We start from the raw sequence: 23,124 nt of genomic DNA on the forward strand, positions 1-23,124 counted from the left end.
CACGCTCGTCCTCCCCACCCCCAGCGGGCATGTGTGTGTCAGGTTCCGCTGCCCTGCGTGGCCCCGCCAGGTGCCGAGCGCATATGTGCTCCCGGAGAGCCCTCACCCCCGAAGAGCTGAGCACAGAGAAGACACCCGAGGGCCGCCGGCGGGCGGTCCTGGTTCGCAACCCCGTGTAGTGGATGGAGCCAGGAGCTGTACCCCGAGGTCACGCTGATCACTGCCTTGAAGTTCAGGATGAGAGAGGTTTTGCTTCTCGTATTTTCTGTCTGGATCTCCTCTCATGTCCAGGGTCTCACTTCTCAGTCCCAGCAGTTGCTCCCTTGCATTTCACAGACCCGTCCCAGGATAAGAGCTGGAGGTGCTGCAGCTCCTGGAGAGACGGGCTCACTTCTCCCTTTGTCCCGAGTGGCCCCCACGCTTGGCTGTTACATCTTTGCCGTGAATATTTTACACTTCTTTAAAAAAAATTATTTATTTAATTAATTTATTGGCAGCTTTGGGTCTTCATTGCTGCGCGCGGGCTTTCTCTAGTTGTGGCGAGCGGAGGCTACTCTTTGTTGCGGTGCGCAGGCTTCTCATTGCGGTGGCTTCTCTTGTTGCGGAGCACGGGCTCTAGGCGCGCGGGCTTCAGTAGTTGTGGCTCACGGGCTCTAGAGCGCAGGCTCAGTAGTTGTGGCGCACAGGCTTAGTTGCTCCGCGGCATGTGGGATCTTCCCGGACCAGGGCTCGAACCCTGGTCCCCTGCATTGGCAGGCAGATTCTTAACCACTGCACCACCAGAGAAGCCCAATGTTTCGCACTTTTTACAGACGTAGTCACACTGTGGAAGCGCAGGGAGACCGGAACAGCACCCTGTGACCGTCTTGCCATGGCCTGGCGACTCCTGGCTGGGGCTGCTTCGTCTCTCTCCACCCCCTCCCCCTCTGTTATTTTGAAGCAGATCCTCATTTTACCTCTGAGTGTCTCACAGTATGTTTCTGGAAGAGGGAGTCTCTCTTTTGATTTAACAATGAGGCCGTTGTTACACCCAAGGAGATGAGCAATAATCGCGCAGCACGGTGGAATGGCTGGTCGGTGTTGAAAGTTCTAATTGTGTCACAAATTGTGATGGAATTTAAAAAATAGTTTACTTGCATCTCGAGCCAAAGGAGGTCTGTGCTGCACTAGTGGCTGCCTGTTAAGTGTCTCTGTGTCCCCTTGACTGGGGTTGATGCGGGGTCTCCTATCCTGGCGCATCCCTCGCGGGCAGGTCTCACCTGCTCCGGCTGGGCGGCTGGAGCCCCGAGGCTGGCTCAGGTGCAGGTGGGCGTTTCGTTGGGTTGGTGGGGTGTTTGAAGGGTTGCTTGGGTTGGGGTTGGGGGTCCTCCCAGCGGGCAGCTCCGCCAGGCTCTCTGTTCACAGTCAGGCAGCCCCGGGGCTCAGGTCTCAGATCCATGAAGTGACGGAGGAGGTGAAGGAGAGGCTTCCTCCTGACGGGCTGCTTCCAGGAGTGCAGTTTCCGTGGACAGCACGGGCTCGCTGGCGCCTCCGTCTGTTTCCTTTGTTGAGCAGTTCTCAGAACCCCCGAGCTGCTTGTAGCATCCTTCAGTGGAGATCAGGTAGGGCTTTTAGCTTCATCGCGAGATCACAGATTCAAGTGTAGCGGAAGTGCTTTAACAGCACACGTCTTCTCGGAACCTGCTGTTTCTGTGCTGGGGTTCCTGAGAGTTCGGGGGTGCTGGAGCATCACAGAACTAGGGCGCCCTGTGGCTGCCATGGCTCGTCCCCAGTCAGCCCGTAGCGCCCCAGGGTGGCTGAGGGGGTCGGAACGCTGCTGGGTTTGCAATGTAATCCTCAGGATACGTTTTACTGGACACGTACCGTGAGGTCGTCTGTTTCCAGGCCTCTGGGAGAGTGCTTCTCCGGGGTGAGACCACCAAGTGGATACAGAGCTGGGAGCCAGTGTTTCCTTTTACTTTTGATTATTAGGGTTTGTGTTTTCTAATTTAATTTTGTTTCATAATTGTGTAAAATAATCTGCAGGTTCTAATAATGAGGTCTACAAATCAAAGTAGGCTCAGACCTACTCTGTTTTTGCTTTGCACTGCCTTCCCCCTCCCCTCCTCTGTGGCGAAGTATGTAAAACCCTATAACAAAAAAAAAAAAAAAGAGGAAGGCCCCAGGCCGGGATGGACAGTTGTCATCCGCTGGGTCTTGGGGGGGGACACCTGGGGTGGGGCGCACAGTGAAGTGTGTGCTGTCAATGTGCTCTTTGTAGGAAGACGGAGGAAAGTGTCGGGAAGAAAGAAAACCCAGCCCAGATCATCTGTGAAGAGCAGGAGCTCGGGGACGAGGTCCAGGAAACGCCAGGGCCGCGCGAAGAAGAGTAAAGGGAAGAAGATAAAGGTGGCGTCGGATGGGGGATCACGCTGGGCGAGCTTCAGTCCTGTGTGTGGGTAGATAGTGGGAGTCGTAGAAGGACCCTTTTTTTATAATTACTTAGAGGTTCACAGATAAATAGGCACGTTTCTGCAGCACGGACTGAAGGTGGGGCTGAGACAAGATGTGTTCTGGGCCCCGCAGAGCGGCTCCTGGGACCGCGGGGGGCGCGTCAGGGCGCGTGTTCCCTGGGGTGCCGGCAGCCGGTGTGAGCCGGGTGGGGCGAGGCCCAGGCGGGGCCCTCGCGTGATGAGTGCGCGTGGCCCTCAGGCTGCAGGCCTGGCTGCGCGGTCGGCCGTGTTCGGTGCTGCGGGTTCCTAGTTGGAATGGAGGCTGCAGATTTCAACCCTGTGGGTCAGTGTTTCTCCCTCTGTCCTCTGGGTTCAGAATGAAGCCACAGCTCGTTCCCGCATCGCACGGACGCTGGGCCTCCGCAGGCCAGCCCATGGAGCCTGCATCCCCTCGGTGTACAAGCCTGCAGACCCCTCTCTGGGGCTGATGCGTGCAGACATCGGGGCAGCCTCTCTCTCCCTGTTTGGAGACCCTTATGAGCTGGACCCCTTCGACAGGTGACTGCAGAGGGGGAGCTGGGGGGGCTCACTCTTTTCCTAGGCCCGTGGGCATGTCGCTCCTGGTGGAGGCATGGCTCACCCTCAGAATTCGCATTTGTGAAATTCCTGCTTCCGAGTTGTTCTCAGAATTCTGTACCTACTCGTCCCCTAATTTGGAGAAAGATCTAACTCACACGCCTGTCCCCCACCCCGTCCCCGCTCAGAGACTCGGGCAGCTGCTGACAGAAAACCGCTGCACGGGGCCTGGGTTCATTGTTGAGTCACGAGGGCTGCCGTGGGGGTAGTGCTGAGCCCACCTGTGCCACGCGCTGCTGAGAGGTTGGGGGGTGGCTCCCTGGGCCTCGATGTGCAGGGTCACCCCGTGCCCTTTGGCATGTGTCCTCCTCCAGCAGTGAAGAGGCATCTCCGAGCCCTGCTTCCCCTCTGAGCGTCAAGAGGAGGATCCTGTCCCGGTCAGCCCTGCGGTCGCACCAGCCTGTGGCCAGGCCCGTCTCCATGGGGCTCTCCAGGTGTGTCCTGGGGGACAGGATGGCCAGGGCAGTGGTGCGGGGTGGGTCCCCAGGCGTACAAGGACCGCAGGCTCCATGTTGGGCTGGCGCTCTGCCACCTGGCACCCACGGCCTCTCCTGTGGCCTGTCCTCTGGCTCTTGGTTGAGGAAGTGCTGCGGCCAGTCCCAAGCCAAGGGCACAGGGATGAGGTGACAACCCCAGAGGCTGCCTCCGTGTGCCTAGCTCTGCTGCAGAACCCACAGCAGGGAGGGGCCGGGCAGGGAGCCAAGCTTTTTCTCTGTTTGACCCTCCAAAAGAAAGACTTAACCAACTCTACCAGTCGGCGTTGCTCACGAGCTCCTGCCTGTCAGTGAGTGGAGCCGGGGCCAAAGCCTCGGACGACTCCACCCCCCCCACCCCATCTTCCTTTAGTCCGAGCTGCCGGGTGGGTCTCACCCCACCCCTCGGGAACACTGCCTGCTGCCTGGGTGTGGAGGCGCGTGGGCAGGAGGGCCATGACCGCTGGGCCTGCCCCGGGTCTGCCCTGCAGGAGGAGCGCTCCCGCCATGGCGCCCCAGCCGGAAGTGGATGCGGACCCCGGCCCTGACCTGCTGGGAAGCATCCTGTCGGGCCAGAGCTTCCTGATGATGAACGGCGCCGACATCGTCATCCACCGCGATGGCTCCCTCAGCGCCAAGAGGGCAGGTGAGGAGCCTCTGCGCACGGCCCGCCGTCCCCACCTCTGCGCGCCTGGAGATGGGGACACGCGTTCCTCCAGGGACAGTCGTGTGGTGTGACCCAGCGGTTCTAGGGTTTGCTTCCGAGTGTAGGTGAGGGTGCTGAGGGACTGAAGATGCCTGTCCCATCGCTTTCTGATAACACATCTGTTGGGGGAGTTACCAGGCAGCCCACAGGCCCTCCTTGCTGTCAGCAGCTGCCGTCTGTTCTCACAGCCCCAGGAACCAGCGTGGAGCCCTCTCCACGGATCTGGGCCCCAGCGGGATTCGGGCCTGGGGGGATCTGGCCATGGAGGGCAGGGTAGGCTGCATGGGCGTGGTCATTGGTAGACTGGGGTGCTACCCTGTTTTCAAGTGTCCATCACGGGCTCAGGCTCCTTCTGATCCACAGATAGCGTGAAGATAGTGTATGAAGCAGAAGGGGCTGGTGGGCAGCAGCAGAGCGAGCCTCCAGCCCCGTCCCTGTGCCCTGTAACCGTTGGGAGTGTTCTGAGGGTGTTCTGAGAAGGGTGGGGCTTTTTAAGGATGGGGGTGGGGACTGATGGCTGTTTGCCTTTTGTCTTTTAGCGCCAGTTTCTTTTCAGCGAAACTCAGTTGGTCCATCCAGAGGGGCAGAAGGCGCCGGGTCTGGGGCCTGCCTGCAGCCCAGAGAGACTCAGTCAGGAAGCGGGCCAGAGAGCTTGGGGTCCAGCTGTCCAGGCAGGGCTACCCCAGGCACACCCCCGGCCCCGCCCACCCCCGCCCATGTCCCTGCGCTCACGTTGGGGGCAGCTGTGAGACTGGACTCCTTGGTGACCCTTCAGTCAGGCCAGGCTCAGACCTTGTCCAGCGTGAGCGGACCCAGCTTAAAACAAAGTGACGGCCCCCAATTTAACGGCGACAGCAAGCACCCTCCGCCTCTTAGGTCTGTGTCATTGAAGACCTCGAATGGTAGCTCTAACTCGCCTTCCGAGAGCACGGTGCTGGGACGGGCCCCGAGACCAGCTCCCAGGAGGACGGACATCTCCGAGCTCCCCAGGATACCAAAGATCAGGAGAGACGACAGGCGGGTGGGCGAGGTCCCTGCCGGCGGGCAGAGAGTCGAGATTCCCAGCTCCTGCATCAGCCGGCTGACGGGCAGGGAGGGCCCCGGGCAGCCTGGCTGTGGCGCCAGGGCGGAGGGTGAGCCCAGCAGCAGGGGCGCTCAGGAGCCCAGCACGCGCTCGGGGGGCGGTCCCCAGCCCCCTGCCCCGCTGGGCCCCTCCCGGGGGAAGGGTGTCGGCTCCACCTTCGAGAGCTTCAGGATCAACATTCCTGGGAACACAGCCCATTCCGGCAGAGTCCTCAGCCCCGGCTTCTGCAACACGTTCCGGCCTGTGGACAGCAAGGTGCAGAGAAGAGAGAGCCCTGTGCCCCTCTTCTCCGTCAGGAAGACGAAGCAGCTCAAGAGCGAGATCTATGACCCCTTCAACCCCACGGGCTCTGACTCCAGCTCGGCCAGCAGCAGCCCCGAGCACCCGGGCTCTGGCCTCCTGCCCTCTGAGATCACGCGCACCATCTCCATTGACAGCCCCAAGGCCCCCGTGCTGCCGCCCGTGCGCTGCGTCACCTCCTACACGGTGCAGACCGGCATGGGGAAGGAGCCCGAGCCCCCCCAGGGGCCCTGCGGCCTGCCCGAGCTCCAGGGCGAGGAGGAGCCCGTGGCACAAGCACAGAGGCCGTCCCCGCCAGAGCCCTGGGGGGACGAGGACCCACCACCCCGCATCTCCTTCTTTGGCTCAGAGGGGCGGACGGTGACTTGTGTGACTGCGGTGGAGCCGGACGCCCCACCCAGTCCGGACGCCCTGCCCGTGACCACCCACAGGGTCGTGGAGCTGCGGTCCCCCACCCGTTCCCGCTCCAGGTCCAGCTCCCGCGGTGGGAAGAAAGCCCAGAGGCCGAGGGTCGCCACCAGGGAGCACCGGAGGGCCCGCTCAGGGTCCCGCTCGTCGCACTCGGGGGACAGGAGCTCGCGGTCTGCGTCGCCACCGGCAGGTGAGGACCAGGCCAAGAGGCACCGGCCCAAGGCCCGGGATCGGAGGTCTTCCAGCGACCGCTCCAGCAGCCGCGAGCGCACCAAGCGGAGGAAGGCCAAGGACAAGAGCAGGGAGAGAAGGAGGGGCTCCTGGGGCCGAGGCCGGCGGAGGTCCCGCTCCCGCTCCGGCAGCCCCGGCAGCTCCTCCCACGAGCATCGCGACGGCAGGAGGAAGAAGAGGCGGAGGTCGGGGTCCCGGTCTCGGGGGAGGGAGTGCTCACCCCACAGCAGCCTGGAGAGAGCCCGGAGGCCCAGGCACCCCCGGGAGAGGAGGGAGCGGCCCGACAGGGAGAGTGCCGCGCGGCTCCGAGACAGGCGAGGCTCCTGGGAGAGGAGGCGGCGTAGGTCCAGGTCACCCAGCCCCGAGCACAGGCCCCGGGAGCACCGGCGGCCTCGGTCCCGTGAGAAGCGCCCACGGCCCCGCCCCCGCTCCCCGGAGAGGAAGTTGGCTCCGAAAGAGGCTTCTCCGGCACCCCTTCCCCAGGGGGAGCCCAGGCCGGACAGGGAGCCCCCGGCCAGGCCCCTGGCCTTGGCAGGAACAGACGCCTTGCTGGAGGGGTCCGAGGCCGACAAGCCCCCCACAAAGGTCCCCCCAGTCCTGGAGGTGCCAGCCGAGTACCCCCCTGAGGATCTGGATTACGGTGACTCCGTGGAGGCGGGGCATCTCTTCGAGGACTTTTCGAACGAAGCCATCTTCATGCAGCTTGATGACATGAGCTCCCCGCCCTCCCCGGAGAGCACGGACTCCTCCCCAGAGCGAGGCCTCTTGCCCAAGCCCACTGGGCCCCCGGCTGGCCAGCAGCATGACGCTGGCCTGGCCGTGGCCATCATCCGCAGGGAGGTGTCTCGGATCCACGGTGAAGATGTGGCGCAGCCCCTGCCCAGGATGGAGGGCCCTCGAGAGGAGCACTTGCTCCAGCAGGACGCGGCCGAGGCAGCCACAGCTCCCTGCGCTCTGGGAGGCCAAGCCATGGGCGGGGCGCCTGCGGGGAAGGAGGAGGGTCCCTCTCAGAACCCCCTGCTGCGGGTTAAGGCACTGGTGAAGAGAGTCACCTGGGACCTCCAGGAGGTGGAGAGCGGTGCCCCGGCTGAGGACAGAGGCCTGCGTGAGTAGGCGCTTGGGCGGGGTGGGGCAATGGGTTGGGATACGAGGATGGCTCAGAGCGACCACCACGGAGTCTTCTCCCTGGATGGCTCACGGGCCTCCTTGGTCATGCAGGGAGATGGCCACGGCCTGACCTGTGGTCCTTGCTGCTGGGATGCTTTTCTGGAATTTTCCAGCCAGGAAACAGCCTTCTGGCGTGGCCACAGAGCACCCACCCCCCTGTGTTGGCCCTCAGGGACGCCGCTTCACAGGCCGCAGAAGCCCCGGGAAACCGAGGACGCGGGCCCCGTGGCTGCGTTCCAGCAGGCTCCCTTCTCTGAGCCCCCTCCCCCTGGTTATGTGCTTCCAGAGCCTGGCTTTCCTGATGCTGACCCTTCTCAGGTGGGCGCCTGGCCTGCAGGGATGTGGCGTTGGGCTCAGGCCACTCAAGCTGGGCCGGGTTGGGGCTGAGGGCCTCATGCACCAGCCCCTTTCTGCCGGGGCTTTTAGTGGTTCGGGAGTGGGGGTTGGGAGCACGTTGCCTTGGGCACTGGGGCACCGAGCTCTGCAGGGGCTAAGCGGGCTGTGCTCTCGCCCAGGTACAGAGCCTGAACCTGCCCCCCACCCCGGCTCTGCCTTCGAGTGTCCCACCATATGCACCTGTCAGCCAGCCCGCGGTCCAGTTCCTCTTGCAGGGGAGCCTGCCCCTGATGGGCTGCGGGGTGGCCCAGAGCCCGGCCCCGGTGCCCACCGTCCTGACTGCAGTCTCAGAGCCGGCTGGTCATGCTGCCACTGTGACCACCGCCGCTGCCAACAGCTCCGAGGAGAGAACAGCTGCTCCCAGGCCAGCCTCGGAGAAGACCAAGAACGAGGAGGTGAGTCGCGCCCCTCCTTCCTCCAGGGACTGGCGCAGGTGGGTGGGAAGCCAGGGGCCAGTGGTCTCACAAGTGTCCTCCCCCCTAGTACATGAAGAAGCTGCACGTGCAGGAGCGGGCTGTGGAGGAGGTGAAGCTGGCCATCAAGCCCTTCTACCAGAAGAGGGAGGTGACAAAGGACGAGTACAAGGACATTCTGCGCAAGGCCGTGCAGAAGGTGGGTGTGGGGTCCGTGAGCCCAGAGAGAGGGGCTCCGGCCCCAGGGTCGCTCGGCCACATCCTGGGCGCAGCTTCAGGCCAGTTGTAGCCACGCCTCATTGATGCTTCGGGGGTATAAAATGCTGGTGTTTGTGAGGGGCTTACGACTGTGTCCTCGTGACTTTAGTTAAAGAGGCTAAATGACACAAGATGTTTAACCCAGCTCATGGGTAGGAAGTGAGACCCTGAGAGATGGACATGAGAGATGGACATGCCAGCTGATCTCAGTGGGACCCTCAGCAGCCCTTGAGGGGGGCAGAGCAGGCAGGCGCACGTCAGGCTGCCTGCTGTCCCTCATGGCATGCTCCCCAGCGCTCCATCCCCATGATCCCTGACCACGCGGGTTTGCAGGGACATCCGGGTAACTGTGCCCCACTCCCCCAGATCTGCCACAGCAAGAGTGGGGAGATCAACCCCGTGAAGGTGGGCAACCTGGTGAAGGCCTATGTGGACAAGTACAGGCATATGCGCAGACACCGGCGGGCCGAGGCCGGTGAGGAGCCGCCTGCCCAGGGTGCCGAGGGCTGAGGCTTGCCCGGGGCCCTTCTGGCTGGAGTAGCCGAAGCAGAAAACTCCGGGCCACTCGCCCTCCCGTTTCCAGGGTTCCTGTGATCGCACGTGGTCTGTGCACCTGTCTTGCTCACAGTTTAAAACTGGACTTTTATATGTATATTATAGATACACACTGTTCCCATTGTGTTCTAATTTATCAAAAACGGATTATCTTTAGAAATGTCTTGATTGGCTCAGTACTTGAAAGGCGAAGCCTTTGGTGATGAGAAACCAAAGGCGGGCGGGCGGGTGGCGCTTCTCCCACGGGCAACCATCTGGTCCCAGGATTCCCTCGTCTGCTCGTTGTGTTTTATAAGTAATCGCTCGGGTTTTCACTTAGGTCCGCCACCTCCCAGGCACAGCAGTGTTGGCGGGTCTCGAAGGCCAGGGCGCAGCACAGATGGGGAGCCCTGTTCACGGCAGAGGGGCCCCAGGTGCTGCCCCCTCTGGGGAACACGTGTCCTGAGGGGCCCTTGCGCTCTTGGAGCAGTTTGTTGGCTCTAAAGCATGCCCTGAGTTTTTTCACTGTGAAGTCAGGAGAACGGGTGTGCACAGGAGGCCAACGTGGGCGGGGCAGGGGGCTCCCTTCCTGGGCCCACAGGTCACGGGCTTCCCGTGAAGTGGGGTGAACCTCGCATCCACAGTGCCCCTCCCAAGCCTCAGTCTCAAGCCTGCCCCTGGTCAGGACACCAGCACTGGTTCTTGGGATCTTTTTATTAGATTGGGAGGGGTTGGGGACCCAGCCTAGCCGGGCTGCTCCGCCTCCATCAGGAAGTGCTCCAGGAAGTGCTCCAGGTCATCATAGAGGCTGTTGGAGCTGGACAGGCAGAGGCTGAGGCTGCCGCTGTCCAGAGAGGACGCGCCTTCGCGCTGCACGCCCTCCAGGTATGCCCGGCACAGCCATGGCTCCAGCTGTGGGGAGGGCGCGGTCAGGTGGGGGGAGGGCTGTGTGCAGCCTCCCTCCCTCCCCCCACCCCCACCCCAGGGACCCTCCACCTCACCTTCACCAGGACCAGGCTCTTCTCCTTGGGCCTTCCCACTGACAGGTCCTGCCCAAAGCCCAGATAGATGGTGTAGTGAGGGGAGCCCCGGCGCCGGCAGGCCTCAAACTCCCCCAGTTCTGCAGGACAGGGCTTTGGTGAGGGGGGGTGGGGGGAGGCGGGGAGGCCCTCAGCCCCAGGGCAGGTGCATCACTGACCTTGGAAGAAGGTGCTGAAGTCAAAGATGGGGGTGTCGCAGTTCCGGGGCAGCAGGCGGGCGGGGGTGGAGGAGCTGGCCGAGCCCAGGGGCCCTCCCACCTCCCAATAGACCTTACACTTGCCCAGGCGCCGGGCCCACAGCCTGAGACCCCGGAGTTCCAGCTGTAGGCCGGGGGCTACGTGCTGCAGCAGCTTCTCTGTGTAGTGGAGCTGCTTCTGGTCGGGCAGCTCGGCGGGGCTAGGAAAGGCTACTCGCTGGTGCTCTGAAGCCCCACCACCTACATCGGGGGGGCCATACAGGAGCACACAGCTCGGGCGCCCCACCACCTCCCGCAGCACTGTTCGGCCCTTGTACGTGATGGTCAAGTCCAGGGCCCCCAAGCTGGGCAGTGTGTGCAGACCGAGCTGTGAGCAGGTGGGACCAGCCACGTGTAGATGCCCTGCCATCAGGGTGCAGGCACTGGGGGAGGCTGTGGTGCGGGGCTCCGCCTCTCGCGGCTGCCAGGGGGCTGGGGGTGGGCCTGTGTCTGGAGAGGAAGGCAGGCCTGAGCTGGCACCCGAGCCGCCAGCTCCTCCCATTTCCTTCCACATGTCCCCTAGCTCCTGTCACCTGGGCCTGGGGCTGGGGCGCCACATTTACTGTGGCGGGCACAACTCCCAAGCAGGGAGCTCTGGACCTGAGGAGGCTCAGCTGTGCCCAGCAGGGATGGTGGCCCACCTCTGGCCAGCACCGTCCCTGCTGGGCACCCCCCTCCCCCGAGCCCTCTCTCCCCGGAGACTCTGCTGTCCTGCCTGTTCCTCCCCTTGGCACACAGAATTCTGCAGGGCAGAGCATCCCCCTCCAACAGCCCCTCACCAGGAGCCCCAGGGGCTATCGGCTCCACCCCACACGCAGCTTTCAGCACATGGTCCTCCAGGCAGCTCTGCTGCAGAGCCTGGATCAATAGGTCCCCAGCATCTCCAGCTGGGCTTGGGGCACAGGGCTCAGGGCTCAGCCCGGCCAGCCCATGCCCCAGCCTCTCGCCAGCATCTGCTGCCAGGTATGGCCCCAGAAGCCCATCCTGCAGGAGAGGACAGACAGTCCCAGCATAACTCAGCAGCTCCCCAGCCCAGTGAGAGGGGGCAGCCCCAAGGTGGAATCCAAGAGGGCAGTGACCTTACCCTTGTAGGTGGGGCATCTTCAAGGGCCTTGTCCTCCCCCTGGCTAATAATGCTTGGGCTTTCTGAGGGAGAATTAGGGTTGGGGGAACACTGGATTTGTGACTCTGGAGTGGGACACCTAGGTGTGAATCCCTGGGCAGCTCCTCAAAGCTCAACCGCACTTCTTCACTGATCCCAACAGGCCCATGAGCTTCCTCCCAGCAATCCCCAGTCCCCGCTAGCCGCGCCACATGCCCTCACCCCGGCCCCGCCATCCCCCAGCAATCTGGCACCAGCCTCTCTCATGCCAGTTTTCTAAAACCGAAAATCCGACCCAGCGGCTGCTCCCAGGACAGAGCCAAGTCTCCCTGCCGGCAGCCCTGCCGTGGCCTCCTCACCTCCGCACGCCGGCCCGGGGGTGACCATGTACACCTTATGAGGGTCGGTAGGGTCCCCCGAGTTGTCTTGCAACATCACGAAGCGCCGCGTACAGTGCAGCGCGCAGCGGAAGTTGGTTTTCCAGGAAGCTCGGAGCGCACTCTCAGCGGTAGGCCGGGCACCTGCGCTGCTGCGGAGAGGCCACCTGCCGCGGGCCACAGCCCAGGCCTGGGGAGAGAGACTGAGTGGATTACGCGGACCGGACACTCGGGCCTGGGCCTGGACCGGCCCTCCCCCGCCCCGGGCGGGGCTGGGGTCCCACCTTGAAGATGCGCGAGTCGGCCTCTCCCAGGTCCTTCCGCGAAAAGTGCTTCCAGGGCACGCGGAAGCACGTTCGGGCCGCGTCCAGCCACCGTAGTCCCTCGTAGCGGCCGCTGCTGACCTCGCCCAGAAGCCAGTCTCCGAAGAGCACGCGCGGGGTCCCCCTGCGGGCGGAGCAGCCGGGCGTCAGGGCGCGCGCGGGCCACCGGGGGCGTGGGTGGGGTCGGCAGCGGGCAGCGCGGCGGGCTCACCCGTCGGGAGCCACGGCCATTGCTCCCTCCGCAAGGGCTGGGCGTAGAGAGAGCGGCGCGCCCTCCGCGGCGAGGGCTGGGGTCGCGGGGGCAGTCGGGGGATAGCGCAGGTGAGAGGAGGGTTCCGCGTGACTCTCCGCAGGTAGTCCCTGGTGTTGGGGTCCCAAGTGTTGGGATCACAGATGGAAGTTGAGGACTTCTGGCCACGGTGTTGCCCAGGTGAGTCCTGGCCAAGGAGGCGATGGGTGTGGCTACAGATGCGGCGGGGCCTCGGGCACACGAGGGGCCACAGGTGTCGAGCCGGCGTCCGGGCTGGGCCCTGCGGGGGCGCGACGGGAACGGCCGTAGGAAAACGAAACCGCGCGCTGCGGGAAAACGAAACCTAACCCGCCCCACCCCGCGCGTCACCGCGATCTCCGCCTCCAGGTCCCCCAGTTCCGGACCCGTGCCCCTCGCCGTCACCCGCTCTGCCCGCCCCCTCCTGGTCACTGCTCCGCGGAGCGAACCTGGGGTCCGACGCGGCCGTCGCTGCCTTTCTCGCTCCGCGTGGGTTGGGAGTACCGAGTACCTGGTAGTGGCACCGCCGGCGCGGGAAATTTCGGCTCCGCTGGGGCTCCGGAGCAAGCGCTTTTATGGTGGCGGGGGCCGGAGGCGGGGCCGGGGCCGGGGAAGTCACGTGCTCCCGCGGGCGGGGGCGGCACTGGGGTCCTGGCTGCCGCAGGGCACAGCCCCTTCGGAGTCCAGCCGCTGCCCTCCCTCACCCAGAGCTGCGGGGGGCTGGGGCGCCAGCAACCAACGTGGTGGGAGAAGCAGTGGGATAAGCTGGGGACCCCGGGATCGGAAATAAAACCAGTCAGGTTCCTGAGCGGACGAGCGGGTGAGGGGGTTGCGTGGGAGGAGATGCAGCTGTGCTCTTTGGGTTCTTACCAGTGACAGTTGTCCAGGCAAGAATACTCAAATACTATCGAGATTAAAATATTTGGAAAGGAATCGGAAATGCCTTTTCGTGAGGAAAAAACGCCAGTGATGCATAAGGGACAGTGGCGGTGGTCGGGGCTGAAGTCCTGACTGAGGGTCGCCCCTGAGGAAGCCAGTGGAGGGGGCTCGGTCCCTAACTCCGTGGCTCTGGGTCGCGTCCACAGCCTCTGTCCTGTGCACCCACTGGCCCCACCTGCTGCCCGGGGCCCAGGGCCTGCAGGCCACTGTCACACTGGGCCAAACCACCCGCCTCCACCCCGCACCGCCCGTCACAGCCCAGCCACCTGGACCACGTGCCTCCGAGGGCACCCCAGCGTGTTTACTGCCCTCACTGTAGCCCACAGACGCAGGAGTGTGAGCCCCTGGAAGGTCCCCGGGCCCATGCTCTCCCAAATGAGTGTCCTCAGGTGGCTCCTCTGCCTCCCCCAGGGGAAGAATCTCTGTGTTGGGTCAGCTGTGGTTAGACAAGGAGAGGAACTTCCTGGCCACCAGCTGGCACCGAGCCTGGGAAGCCCCGCGGGCGCAGCAGGTGGTTTACGGGAAACGGCACCCAGTGCTCTGGGCAGGGAACGACCCCGCCCACCCCTCTCCGCCCCCACGGCGCCCCTGGCGGTCCCTCTGAGGAGGACTCAGTGCAGGGCGGGAGCAAATGGACCACGTCCTGACAGCCCCCACTGGCAGCCTCTTGGGGCAGACCCCACGCGTCCCAGCAGATCCGAAAATGTCACTTTATTCTGCGCAATGGAGTCGGGGGAGAGCCACCAAGCCGACTGCAGTGACCCAGACTCGCCGGGAGAGGAGGGGCGGCCACACTAGAGGTAGACGGAGTCGGAGCGAGGCGCGTCCTGGGCACCCCCGCGCAGGCCCGCCTCTGCGCCCTCGTCGCCGCTGCCCTCGCTGCCCTCGTCGCCAGCACCGTCCACTTCCGAGGCAGGCGTGTTGAGGACCACCACGTCGGCCTCGGCCCCGATGTCCTCGCCGAACCACACCGCCTTGTAGCCACCCTCAGGCCGCCGCTCCTTGGTCAGGATGGACCTCACAGCGGCCGGGCCGTCCCCATCCAGGGCCACCGTAGGGGACTCGGCGACTCGGCGGAGGGTCTCCGGGCTGGGGGGCTTGGGTTCTGGGGGTGCAGGCTCTGGGGGAGCCGGCGGGACGGGACTGGATGAGGGGCTAGGAGCCGGCGCCCAGCTGGCCTCGTCGGGGTTGTTGAGGAAGGCCTGGTTGTCAAAGCCTTGGGGCTGGGGCTCCTGGGGGGCAGGCGGGAACCAGCAATCAACCAGACCAGGCCTGGGCTCAGACCACCCCTGTTCCCCCAGAGACAGGTGGCTAGACGCTCTGCCTCTCTCTGCCCTTCCCCCCATCTGTGGGCTATGGTGTGTATGCCCCGTCCCTCCTCACCTCTGCCCTGCATCTCCCGGATGGACTCCTGGCCTCCACGCTGCCTCTCTCTCCATCCTGCCGCTTCTCCACCGCCCCCCGTCCTCTCTCCTGTCCTTTCCCCCACCCCGAGGGCCTCACCAGCGCTTTGCCACAGCAGCACTTGAGTCGGTGGCCGTAGTGCTTGTGGACGAGGACTATGAGGGCGATGAGAGCCAGAAGGAGCAGCGCGCTCAGCACCCCGCCCAGCGCCGCCATATCCACCACCGAGAAGCGGCTTGCGTCTGACCCGCCACCCACTGGCGGGCTGCTTCCTCCGGTCCCAGGCGTCCCTGCTGGCAACACCGCTGCCCGCTTGCTGTCCCACCGCAAGCACTCCCGGGCCAGCCTGGGGCAAGCTCGGGACACCCGAAGAGCAGGCTAGGCCTGGCCACCGGAGATGACGTTTGGAGGAGTGGGCGCCACTGACCCCCGCCAGGGAGCCCCGATAGGCCGGGCTACTGGGAGCGGGGAGGGGGTCAGTGCCCACCAGTTCCAGGTGGGTGGTAGGGGGCCAACGTGCCAGGCAGGGAGCTGAGGGTAGCACGGGGCCCGTGGGCTGAATGGCCCTGGAAATTGGGGGGGTCACTGGATCCTAAGTCTGGCCTCTGCCCCACCCTCCACACATCTTCCCTAGCTTACCTCCTGGGGCCCCCCAGGACCTGTCTCTTTGCCAGACCCCCCCTTGGGGTTTCGTGGTCCCCATGGTCGTGCTGGGCCGACCTGGGGTGGACCCTACCCCACAGCGACCGCCCAGAGTCCTGAGTCAGAGAGCATGAAGGTTAACTAGGGTAAATGGTGGTGTTACCTGTAGGCTGGGTGGTCCTGCTGGGTCCAGGGGACATTGGCAGAGAGGTTCCTGGCTTTGAGGTCTGTGCTGAGCCCCCACTGGGTGAGGCTGATGGCGAGGAGGGGCTGGTTCCCGCACTGGGGGGCCCCCCAGGCATGGAGGAGGCCGGAGGCCTCAGAGTTGTGCCTGAGGAGGGGCGCGGGCTGCTGTCGCCCCCAGAGCTGGTCGTGGAGGACCCCCAAGAGGGCTCAGGGGGCCGAGGGGCTTCCGACGTGGTGCCGCTGGAGGCTCTGGTTGTTGCTGCTGTCTCTGGGGACGGGGGGGGGCCTGGGGCCAGGGCCAGGGCCAGGGCTCAGGCTCGCCACTCCTCCTAGCAAGAAGCCCTCCCCGAGCCGACCCGGGGTCCCTGGGAGGCTCACCTGTGGGGGCGGGTTCCTGTTCTGAGACTTGAACCTCCACGACCGTGGTCGCTGTGCCTGAGGTCACCGTGTTCCTGGCCTCAACCTGGGCAGGAAGGGGGCTTGTCCCTCCTGGGCTCCAGCTTGACCCCTGGCCCTCGGAGATGCTGCCCGCCTCTCACCTCTGCGTAGAAGACCCCGGCGTGCACCAGCGAAGCGTCAGTCAGCATGGCCTCCCCGTCCATCCGGAAGTTAGAGTTGTTGGTGACCCGATACGTGATGGCCGAGTTGAGGTCCTGGACGTGGCCCCAGTGAGTCCTGAGCCCAGGCTGCTCCCCAGACCGCTCCAACCCCCCCACGGCAGGAGGCCGGGCAGACCCAGGGACCAGGTGGTGCCTACTGGGAACTCAGGATCCTGGGCCCGGATCCTCAGAGCCTGGGAGGGGGCAGCTGCATCCTTGATGGCCACGCCTACCCCAGAGCCGAGCGCCACGGTGCCGCGGTACAGGCTCTGGGGGAAGCGGGGCGGGCTCCCGCTGGCGGCCTGGGCCTCCACCGTGACCTGGGTCACCGAGTACCTGGCGTGATCCGCCTGCTCGCCCTGGGGGTTGGAGAGGCCGCAGTGACCAGCAGGTCCTTGAAGGGTGAGCCCTGTAGCCAGGGGCCCAGGAAGGGCCCGTGGAGACCTGGCCCTGTGCGGGCACCCACCTTGACCAGCAGAAGGAAGGTCTTGGGGCTGGGGATGCTCTTGGTCATGGTGAGGTTGCCTGTGTTGGCATCAATGGAGAACGAGCCATCCTCGTTTCCTGGGAGGACGGCAGGACGGTTTGGCCGCAGTCCCCTCTGGAGGCCTGAGGTCCCAGTGTCACAGCTGGTTCTGCCCATGTGGGGACGGGGTCAGGGTGTTGCATGGAGAGAGAAGTTGGGGGCTGGTGCCCACTCACCCCTGATGATGCTGTACACAATGGGCTGATGGATGCCCCGGTCCCCGTCCACGGCATAGATGGGCCCAGGATGCAGGATGAGGGGTCCTGACTGCGGGAACAGGGAGGGGAGGGTACGTCGTGGAGCTGGTGCCCCTCCCGCTCCCCTCAAGGAGATCTGGAGTAGCCCCAGGGGGCAGTCAGGGACCCAGGTCGGTCCCTGGGGTCCCTCACTGGGTCCCAGGGGCCTGGCTGGCTCTGCCCTGAGGACAGCTGGACCCTGTTTCCTCATTTGAATTTCAGAGGCCCTGTGTCCCACTTGCCACCATGGGGTGGGGCAAGATTGGTTTACGAAAAATCGTTCACATTTGCTTGAAAATCACAACCCACTCTGACCCCGTGGCAGCCAGGCCCGTGCTCATGCTGCCCTGGTCCTCCACGGCCCCCGTACCAGTGTGTGGCCTGTGGGCACAGCCCCGTGGTATTGGGCTTCGACGCAGACAAAACCGTCAGAGTATGTGCAGGGCAGGAACCAGGGGGCCCGCAGGTCGGCGGGCCGCACCTCCAGGACCAAGGTGGCTGTGGCCGTGTGGCTGGGCTCCACGTTCTCCTCTCGCGTGTCCTGCAGCACCGCAGCCCTGCCGTCAGGCCTGGGGGCCTGTGGCTGGAGCGGCTCGGGTGGGGCCGTGGGCGTCCGGGATGAGGGCGGGAGTGGCCTGCTCACCCGGACCAGCAGTTGGAAGGTCATGTTCGGCCACCTGTCGAAGTCCAGTGACCGGTCCAGCCGCAGCTCTGGGCGGTTCGCACCCACCAAAGAGAAGAAGCCGCTGGCACCCTAGGGAGGTGGGGGACTCAGCCTGGGACCCCGGGAGGACACGCAGAGGTGGGGATACCCAAAGGGGAGGGCTGGGGGCACTGACCGGGGTCACTTCCTGGAGGGTGTAGAACAGGACGTCATCTTTGTCGAGGTCCTGGGCCTTCAGCTCTGTCTCGGGGATGACGACGGCATTCACTTTAGTGTCCTGGGGTACGGAGGGGGGTCGGTCTGGCCACGCCCGTGTCCCCAGGGTGAGACCCCCAGCCACTAGCCCTCTGCCCCCCATCCCAGGTGCCAGATGCCCCAGATGGTGTGAACTGCTGCTCCCTTCCACTCACCTCTGGCACCCTTTGGACCTTGACTACAAAGGGGAACCTGGGCGGGTTGTCGTTGACATCCAGCACTGACACAAACACCCTCAGGCTGGTCACCTGGGGGAGGGAGGAGGGTCCCCGGCCCAGCGGCGTGAGCTCATTCTAGGCGCTGGGGTACAGTTCCCAAGACAGCTCTCTGCCTGGGGCTCCCGCTCCAGCAGGCGTTACGGACAAGGAACAGAAAGCAATTTTTTTAAAGCACAGAAGGTGCGAATGCCCTGGAGAAAAATAACGCAGGCACTGGGGGCGCAACCAGCAAAACCCCAAATGAGGAAAACGGCAAAACAATTGAATTTCTTCAAGCATAAGTCTCACGGAAAATCAGGACACCATGTGTTGAAAGAGACGTGAGAGAAACATCAGCCAGCTGCACTGGGTGGACCTTGCTGGCAGGAGACTGTGAACGACCGCTCTGGAGCTGGTGGGGTGTGGGCGTTGGATGCCGCGCTGCTGAGGAGCCCCTGCCTTTTCCGGACGTGACAACACTACCGCGTTAAGCAGAAGCGGCCTTGTCCGCTAGAGGCTCATCCTGAGGTATTTGTGGGTGGTGTGCTGTGACGTCGGGCGGGGGGCACCCACGGGGCTCAGGGAGACCACAGAGCTGACTGGTGCGAGGGGCCAGGGAGGCGGGCGCCTCTCCGAGGAGGTGACAGGGAGCAGCCGGGGTGGGGGGCTGGGGGCGCGGCGTGCCGCTGGGCCTTTATTCGCTTTATTTGGGAGGGCAGGGACCGCTGCTTGCTTTACCGGATAGGATCGTTCTCCTGCCATTCGGAGAGTGGACTGGGGTGGGCGGGGCCAAGAGGGGAACAGATGGACCAGCGGAAGATGCTGGTGTCAGGCCCAGTCAGCCGGCAGATTTGCTGGAGGACCGGCGTGGGGAGGGGGAAGTGAGGACTGAGCTGGCAGGGCGAGGCGCCTTTGGGGGGGCCTTGGATCTCGGGGTGGGGGTGTCTGTGGGGTGTGATGTCCGTCCGGGGCCGGGTTTGTGAGTCTGCGGCTCGAGGCACAGTCTGGGCTGGGGGAAGTGTGGGCGTTGCCGGCACAGAGGTGACACTTGAAACACACCACTGGGTGAGGTCGCCAGGGAGTGACCGTGGGCCAGGCAGAGCAGGGCACAGAGGTCCAAGCCGGAGCCCTCTGACATCACAGGGAGGGTGGGGATGTGGGGATGCCGGAGGGGGTCTGAGGGGCAGACTCACCACAGTGTCATCCCTCTTGCACTCCAGGACTGCTTCCAGCATTGAGTTCTCCTGCGGGGGCGGGCAGGTGTGGGAATCACCTGGGCAGCTGGCCCAACCCCCGCCCCATTCCTCAGGTGAGGAGACAGAGGGCGAGAGCAGCAGGTGCTGGCCAAGGGTCCCTGTCACCCATGCTGAGTCCAGAGGGCGGCGGGGCCCAGGCAGCTTCGTCCCCCGAGGGCCCCACCCCCTCAGGGCCAGCCCTCAGCCAAGCCTGGGGGCCCGAGAGGCCCCCTGGGCAAACTGAGACCCAAAGATCCCCAGAGAGCCCTTCTCTGGGGAAGAGTGTGGGTGGCCGCCTGGGGCCCATGGAGGGTCGGCCACCCCCGCTGACCCCATGGGCACAGCCAGCCCTGGGCCCGCCATCCACACCTCGTAGTCCGGGGTCACATTGAGAAACAGCTGAGTCCCCTGGATCCGAAATGCGAAGCGGGTGGGCGAGGGTCCGAGGGTCACCTGCTGGCCCTCAGGGACGGTGATGTTGAGGAGTAGCTGCCCGGGACTCGTGTTCTCACTGACTTCGAAGGAGTTCTTTTCCACAGAGCAGACTGGAAGTTGGAGAGGAAGGGTCGGTGCCTGCCAGGCCCCTGCCTGCCACCCCGCCCCTCTGCCACTGCCCCCAGTACCCTGGGCCTGGGCCACAGCCACGAGCAGAGGAAGCAGTAGGGCCCAAGTCACCATCTCGGCAGGCGGGCGGCCCCGGGGGAGGCTGTGGGCCCGTCTGGCGTCTGGGACCCTCTGAGCGGCTGTGCTGCTGGCGCAGTCTCTGCCGGGGCGACCTTCGCCCCTGCCAGGCGCCGCCCCACTTTATGACCCTTTACAACGGCTGCCGCCAACCAACCGCAGGCCTGGCCTCCACCAAGGGGGCCCCCGCCGGCCGCCGGCCGCCGGCCAGGCCTCGCCGGCTGCCAGGAGGGGCAGGCCAGGTGGTTACCCGGCCGGAACCGGGCCACATGCAGGGGCTGACGGGGGCTCAACCCACGGACCCCAAGACAGAGGAACCCAGAGCTGGTGGACGGGCACTGGGGGCCTGGGCGGGCTGGGGCTGGGGTGGGCCTCTGTGTTTGCTGTACTTGCCCCCCAACCCGGGATGGCCCTCTGCTGGGCCCCTCTGCCAGAACCCTCGTGGGCACAGCTCCTAAGGCGGCCCGGGAGGTTCAGGCTCAGGCCGCAGGTGTTCCCCTCCGGGCCCACCTCCTGTCCCCGAGTTTAGGGGACAGGTCTGGAGGGGAAAGGTTATATGCGTCCTAGGGACTCCCCTGCCTGTCCCAGAAACAAGCCAGCTTCTTCCAGGGGGCTGGGCGGGGTCACAGTGACAAGGATGGCAGTGCTTCGGGGCAGCTGGCAGCTGGGGGGGGGACCCTGGGCCCCGACAGAGGGGCATCCTTGTGAGGGGCCCATGGCAGAGGCCCGCAACTGCCCCACCTCCATCTTTCCTCAGCCCCCTAAGCCCAGCAGCTGGGAGAGGACACTGGGTGGGGGAGGGGCTGCTGTGATGGGTCCGGTGGAGCCCTTCGCACCTCCAGGCCCCAGGCCATGCGCGCCTGAAACACCTTCGCAGAGCAACCCTGAGCCCGTGGTGCTACAAGGCCTCCTGCAGCCTGGCACTTGGGGTGTCATCACCGGCCCTGCTCCACAGGCCCCGGGAGGTCAAGCCACCCATCCAGACTGCACGCCTGGACCGGGAGCCAGGACTCATGCTCAGGTACCTTCACTGGGGAGTGGCCTGCTGGGTCCTGCCTGTCGCCTCTTCCTGCTTGGCCGAGCCTCCTTGCCCCCTCACCGCTGCCCCCCGGGGCAGGATCTAGGGGACATCTCCCAGAGCCCCTGAATGTTTGCTGTGTGGATGCCAGAGGTGCCGGGCGGCTTCCAGGGAGCTCAGTGGATGGGGCAGGAGAGAAGGAAGCAGAAAGATGAGGCTCCCTGCTGGCTTCCCAGGTTGAAAGGGCAGCTGGGCATAGCCACGGTCCTAGAATCCCGAGGATGGGTCTCTCCTTCCCTCTGGCAGCCGTGCCCTGCAGCAGCTTCCTCGATGGTACCCAGACGGCGCACAGAGCGGGCTCACAGGGCCAGGGTCTGAATTGCTCCTTTATTGGTGCCAACTGCAACCCCCCCTCCTCCGCCCCCCTCCCCTGTCCAGGCTCCCCTTGGGAGGTTCCTTCTTCCTCAGGGCCTCCTCTGGGTCCCCTCAGCAGCAGGGATGGCTGGCTCTGACACCATGACCCCAGCCCTCAGTCCAAGAGGCATCTGGGGAGACCAGGCTTGATCCTCGGGGGGCCTCAGGGGCATCCTGCAGAGACAGCCAGGTTAGGGGTTGGGGTCTTGGTGCTGGAGACCGCTGCCCACCCGGCGAAACTGGGCCTTCTCTGGTCACCAGCGCTGACAGTTTCACCCTCCCAGACCCCTGGGCCATTGCTGTGTCCAGTTGTGCCCGGGACCTGGGGTGCCCCAGGGAGGGAGGCTATGGGGCAGGGAATGGGGGATGGGGGGATGGGACTGGTGCTCACCAGGCCTGCAGGGTGGGCGCGTCCGACCACAGCAGGCAGAGGTGGCCCTCCGCAGAGTTGGTCCAGGCTGTGCTGTTCTCTGTGTCCTGCTCGCTGCTCCCCACCCCAAGTCAGAATTAGTCTGGAGTTGGGGAGCGCCCTGGCAGGTCCACCCCCATCCCGCCGCCCCTCACCTGCGCTTCCCCACCAGGCCCTGCAGCAGCCGCTGCAGCCGCGCGCTCTCCCGCAGGCGGCTGAGCTCGCTGGTGAAAGTCCCGTCCGAGTGTCGCGGGGCCCTGCGGAGGGGACGCGGAGGGGGCCGGGTGGGGGGGGGGTCAGGGCCGGGGCGGGGTGGGGGCGGGCGGGCGCGGGGCCCGGGGCCGCGGGCTCACCTGGGGGGCGCGGGGCGCGCGGCGCAGCCCCGGAGCAGCGGCGGCGGCAGCAGCAGTAGCAGCAGCAGCAGGGCCCGAGTGGCCATGGTGGGCGCCGGGCGGGGGCTGAGCGGCCGTCGGGCCGCGGCCCCTTTATAGCGGCGCCCGGGAGCGGGAGCGGGGCGGGCGGGGGTCGGCGCCGCCCCGGCTCCGCGCCGCCCGAGCCGCGCCCCATCGATCGCGCGGGAAGGTCAGGGCCGCCCCCGCAGCTGTCGCCCCGGCCGCCCGCCCGCCCCCACCGCCGCGGCGGCGCCCCTCGGCGGGCCCGCTGGGGTCGGGCGCCCGGGGACAAGAGGACCCCCGCGGGGGCAGCGGGCGGGACCTGCGGGGTGTCGGCCCGTGCAGTGACCTTTCCCAGTCGCCGGGCGCGGGGCGGCGGGGGAGCGGCGGGCAGGTGGGCCGGGGGCGGTGGGGCGGGCGGGGGCTGATGCCGCGCAAGACCTGGGCCTGGGGCGCCTTGGCCTTTGGGTGCATTTTTGGAGGCGGGAGACCTGAGCCTGCTTCGGGCCATTTACAACCAGCACCCGTGAAATCCTTACACGTAAATTACAAATCGAGTAAGGGGACTTCTTATAAGCCAGTAGTTCTTGTGTTAAACTTTATATGCATTTTAAAGATCATTAGTAGACTTTCTTTAGAGCAGTTTTAGGGTTAGGGAAGAATGGAGCTCACACACGCACGTGCCCAGCCTCCCCGGCACGAGGCATTAGTTTGGGACATTCGTTACAATTGATGAACCAGTATTGTACATTATTATTAACTAAACCCATGATTCACAGTACGGTTCACCTTGGTGGTGTACATTCTGTGGGTTTTGACAAATGTACAATGACACGAGTCTGCTATTGTAGACAGTACCACCCAGGGCCCTGCCCTAAAAGTCCCCTGCTCGCCACCTGCTCGCCCCTCCTTCATCAACCCCTGATCTTTTCACTGTCTC

General features: G+C 65.0%; 4 protein-coding genes across 25 annotated transcripts in view; 1 reads left to right on the forward strand and 3 right to left on the reverse strand.

Annotated features, from left to right (window-relative positions):
• Positions 1–9,222, forward strand: part of PHRF1 (PHD and ring finger domains 1) — a 28,148-nt gene extending 18,926 nt beyond the window's left edge. For 4 of the 15 annotated variants that reach the window (XM_067747759.1, XM_067747762.1, XM_067747771.1 and 1 more), the window contains 10 exons: positions 1,405–1,601; positions 2,261–2,388; positions 2,809–2,990; positions 3,383–3,502; positions 4,033–4,187; positions 4,787–7,378; positions 7,613–7,758; positions 7,956–8,231; positions 8,320–8,448; positions 8,874–9,222. In XM_067747759.1, coding sequence (XP_067603860.1) covers positions 1,405–1,601; positions 2,261–2,388; positions 2,809–2,990; positions 3,383–3,502; positions 4,033–4,187; positions 4,787–7,378; positions 7,613–7,758; positions 7,956–8,231; positions 8,320–8,448; positions 8,874–9,017 — 4,069 coding nt within the window. In that variant the 3' untranslated portion in view covers positions 9,018–9,222. Of the gene's footprint in view, positions 1–1,404; positions 1,602–2,260; positions 2,389–2,808; positions 2,991–3,382; positions 3,503–4,032; positions 4,188–4,786; positions 7,379–7,491; positions 7,759–7,955; positions 8,232–8,319; positions 8,449–8,873 lie in introns of those variants that run through there. The other 11 variants (XM_067747764.1, XM_067747766.1, XM_067747768.1 and 8 more) reach the window with 8 other exon arrangements.
• A 515-nt stretch (positions 9,223–9,737) lies between these two features.
• Positions 9,738–13,243, reverse strand: IRF7 (interferon regulatory factor 7). Of its 4 annotated transcripts, none has more exons than XM_067747791.1 (9): positions 12,837–13,243; positions 12,331–12,649; positions 12,081–12,243; positions 11,779–11,999; positions 11,402–11,463; positions 11,097–11,301; positions 10,240–10,767; positions 10,043–10,161; positions 9,738–9,953 (listed from the first exon to the last, which is right to left on the reverse strand). In XM_067747791.1, the coding sequence occupies exons 4-9, from the start codon at positions 11,852–11,854 to the stop codon at positions 9,786–9,788; spliced, it is 1,158 nt and encodes a 385-aa protein (XP_067603892.1). In that variant the 5' UTR covers positions 11,855–11,999; positions 12,081–12,243; positions 12,331–12,649; positions 12,837–13,243; the 3' UTR covers positions 9,738–9,785. The 4 variants fall into 4 exon arrangements, with proteins under 4 accessions (XP_067603892.1, XP_067603891.1, XP_067603894.1 ...); XM_067747790.1 differs by having other exon boundaries at positions 12,331–12,712; XM_067747793.1 differs by having other exon boundaries at positions 12,899–12,964.
• Positions 13,244–14,022: 779 nt separating this feature from the next.
• On the reverse strand, positions 14,023–20,127 carry CDHR5 (cadherin related family member 5). 5 transcript variants are annotated; one of them, XM_067747777.1, is made up of 15 exons: positions 19,894–20,123; positions 19,640–19,815; positions 19,229–19,279; positions 17,994–18,086; positions 17,759–17,860; positions 17,563–17,673; positions 17,290–17,460; positions 16,860–16,950; positions 16,624–16,721; positions 16,316–16,516; positions 16,098–16,211; positions 15,937–16,021; positions 15,536–15,844; positions 14,830–15,023; positions 14,023–14,558 (listed from the first exon to the last, which is right to left on the reverse strand). In XM_067747777.1, exons 1-15 carry the CDS (start codon positions 19,946–19,948, stop codon positions 14,121–14,123), a joined length of 2,289 nt encoding a protein of 762 aa, XP_067603878.1. In that variant the 5' UTR covers positions 19,949–20,123; the 3' UTR covers positions 14,023–14,120. The 5 variants fall into 5 exon arrangements, with proteins under 5 accessions (XP_067603878.1, XP_067603876.1, XP_067603877.1 ...); XM_067747775.1 differs by having other exon boundaries at positions 17,290–17,673; positions 19,894–20,126; XM_067747776.1 differs by having other exon boundaries at positions 19,640–20,125.
• Positions 20,128–21,402: 1,275 nt separating this feature from the next.
• SCT (secretin) lies at positions 21,403–22,298 on the reverse strand. The gene is made up of 4 exons (XM_067747802.1): positions 22,146–22,298; positions 21,948–22,049; positions 21,775–21,867; positions 21,403–21,557 (listed from the first exon to the last, which is right to left on the reverse strand). Exons 1-4 carry the CDS (start codon positions 22,229–22,231, stop codon positions 21,434–21,436), a joined length of 405 nt encoding a protein of 134 aa, XP_067603903.1. The 5' UTR covers positions 22,232–22,298; the 3' UTR covers positions 21,403–21,433.
• Between the last annotated feature and the right edge of the window lie 826 nt (positions 22,299–23,124).

This window comes from Pseudorca crassidens, chromosome 9, assembly GCF_039906515.1.
Source record: "Pseudorca crassidens isolate mPseCra1 chromosome 9, mPseCra1.hap1, whole genome shotgun sequence".
Classification (NCBI taxonomy): domain Eukaryota; kingdom Metazoa; phylum Chordata; class Mammalia; order Artiodactyla; family Delphinidae; genus Pseudorca; species Pseudorca crassidens.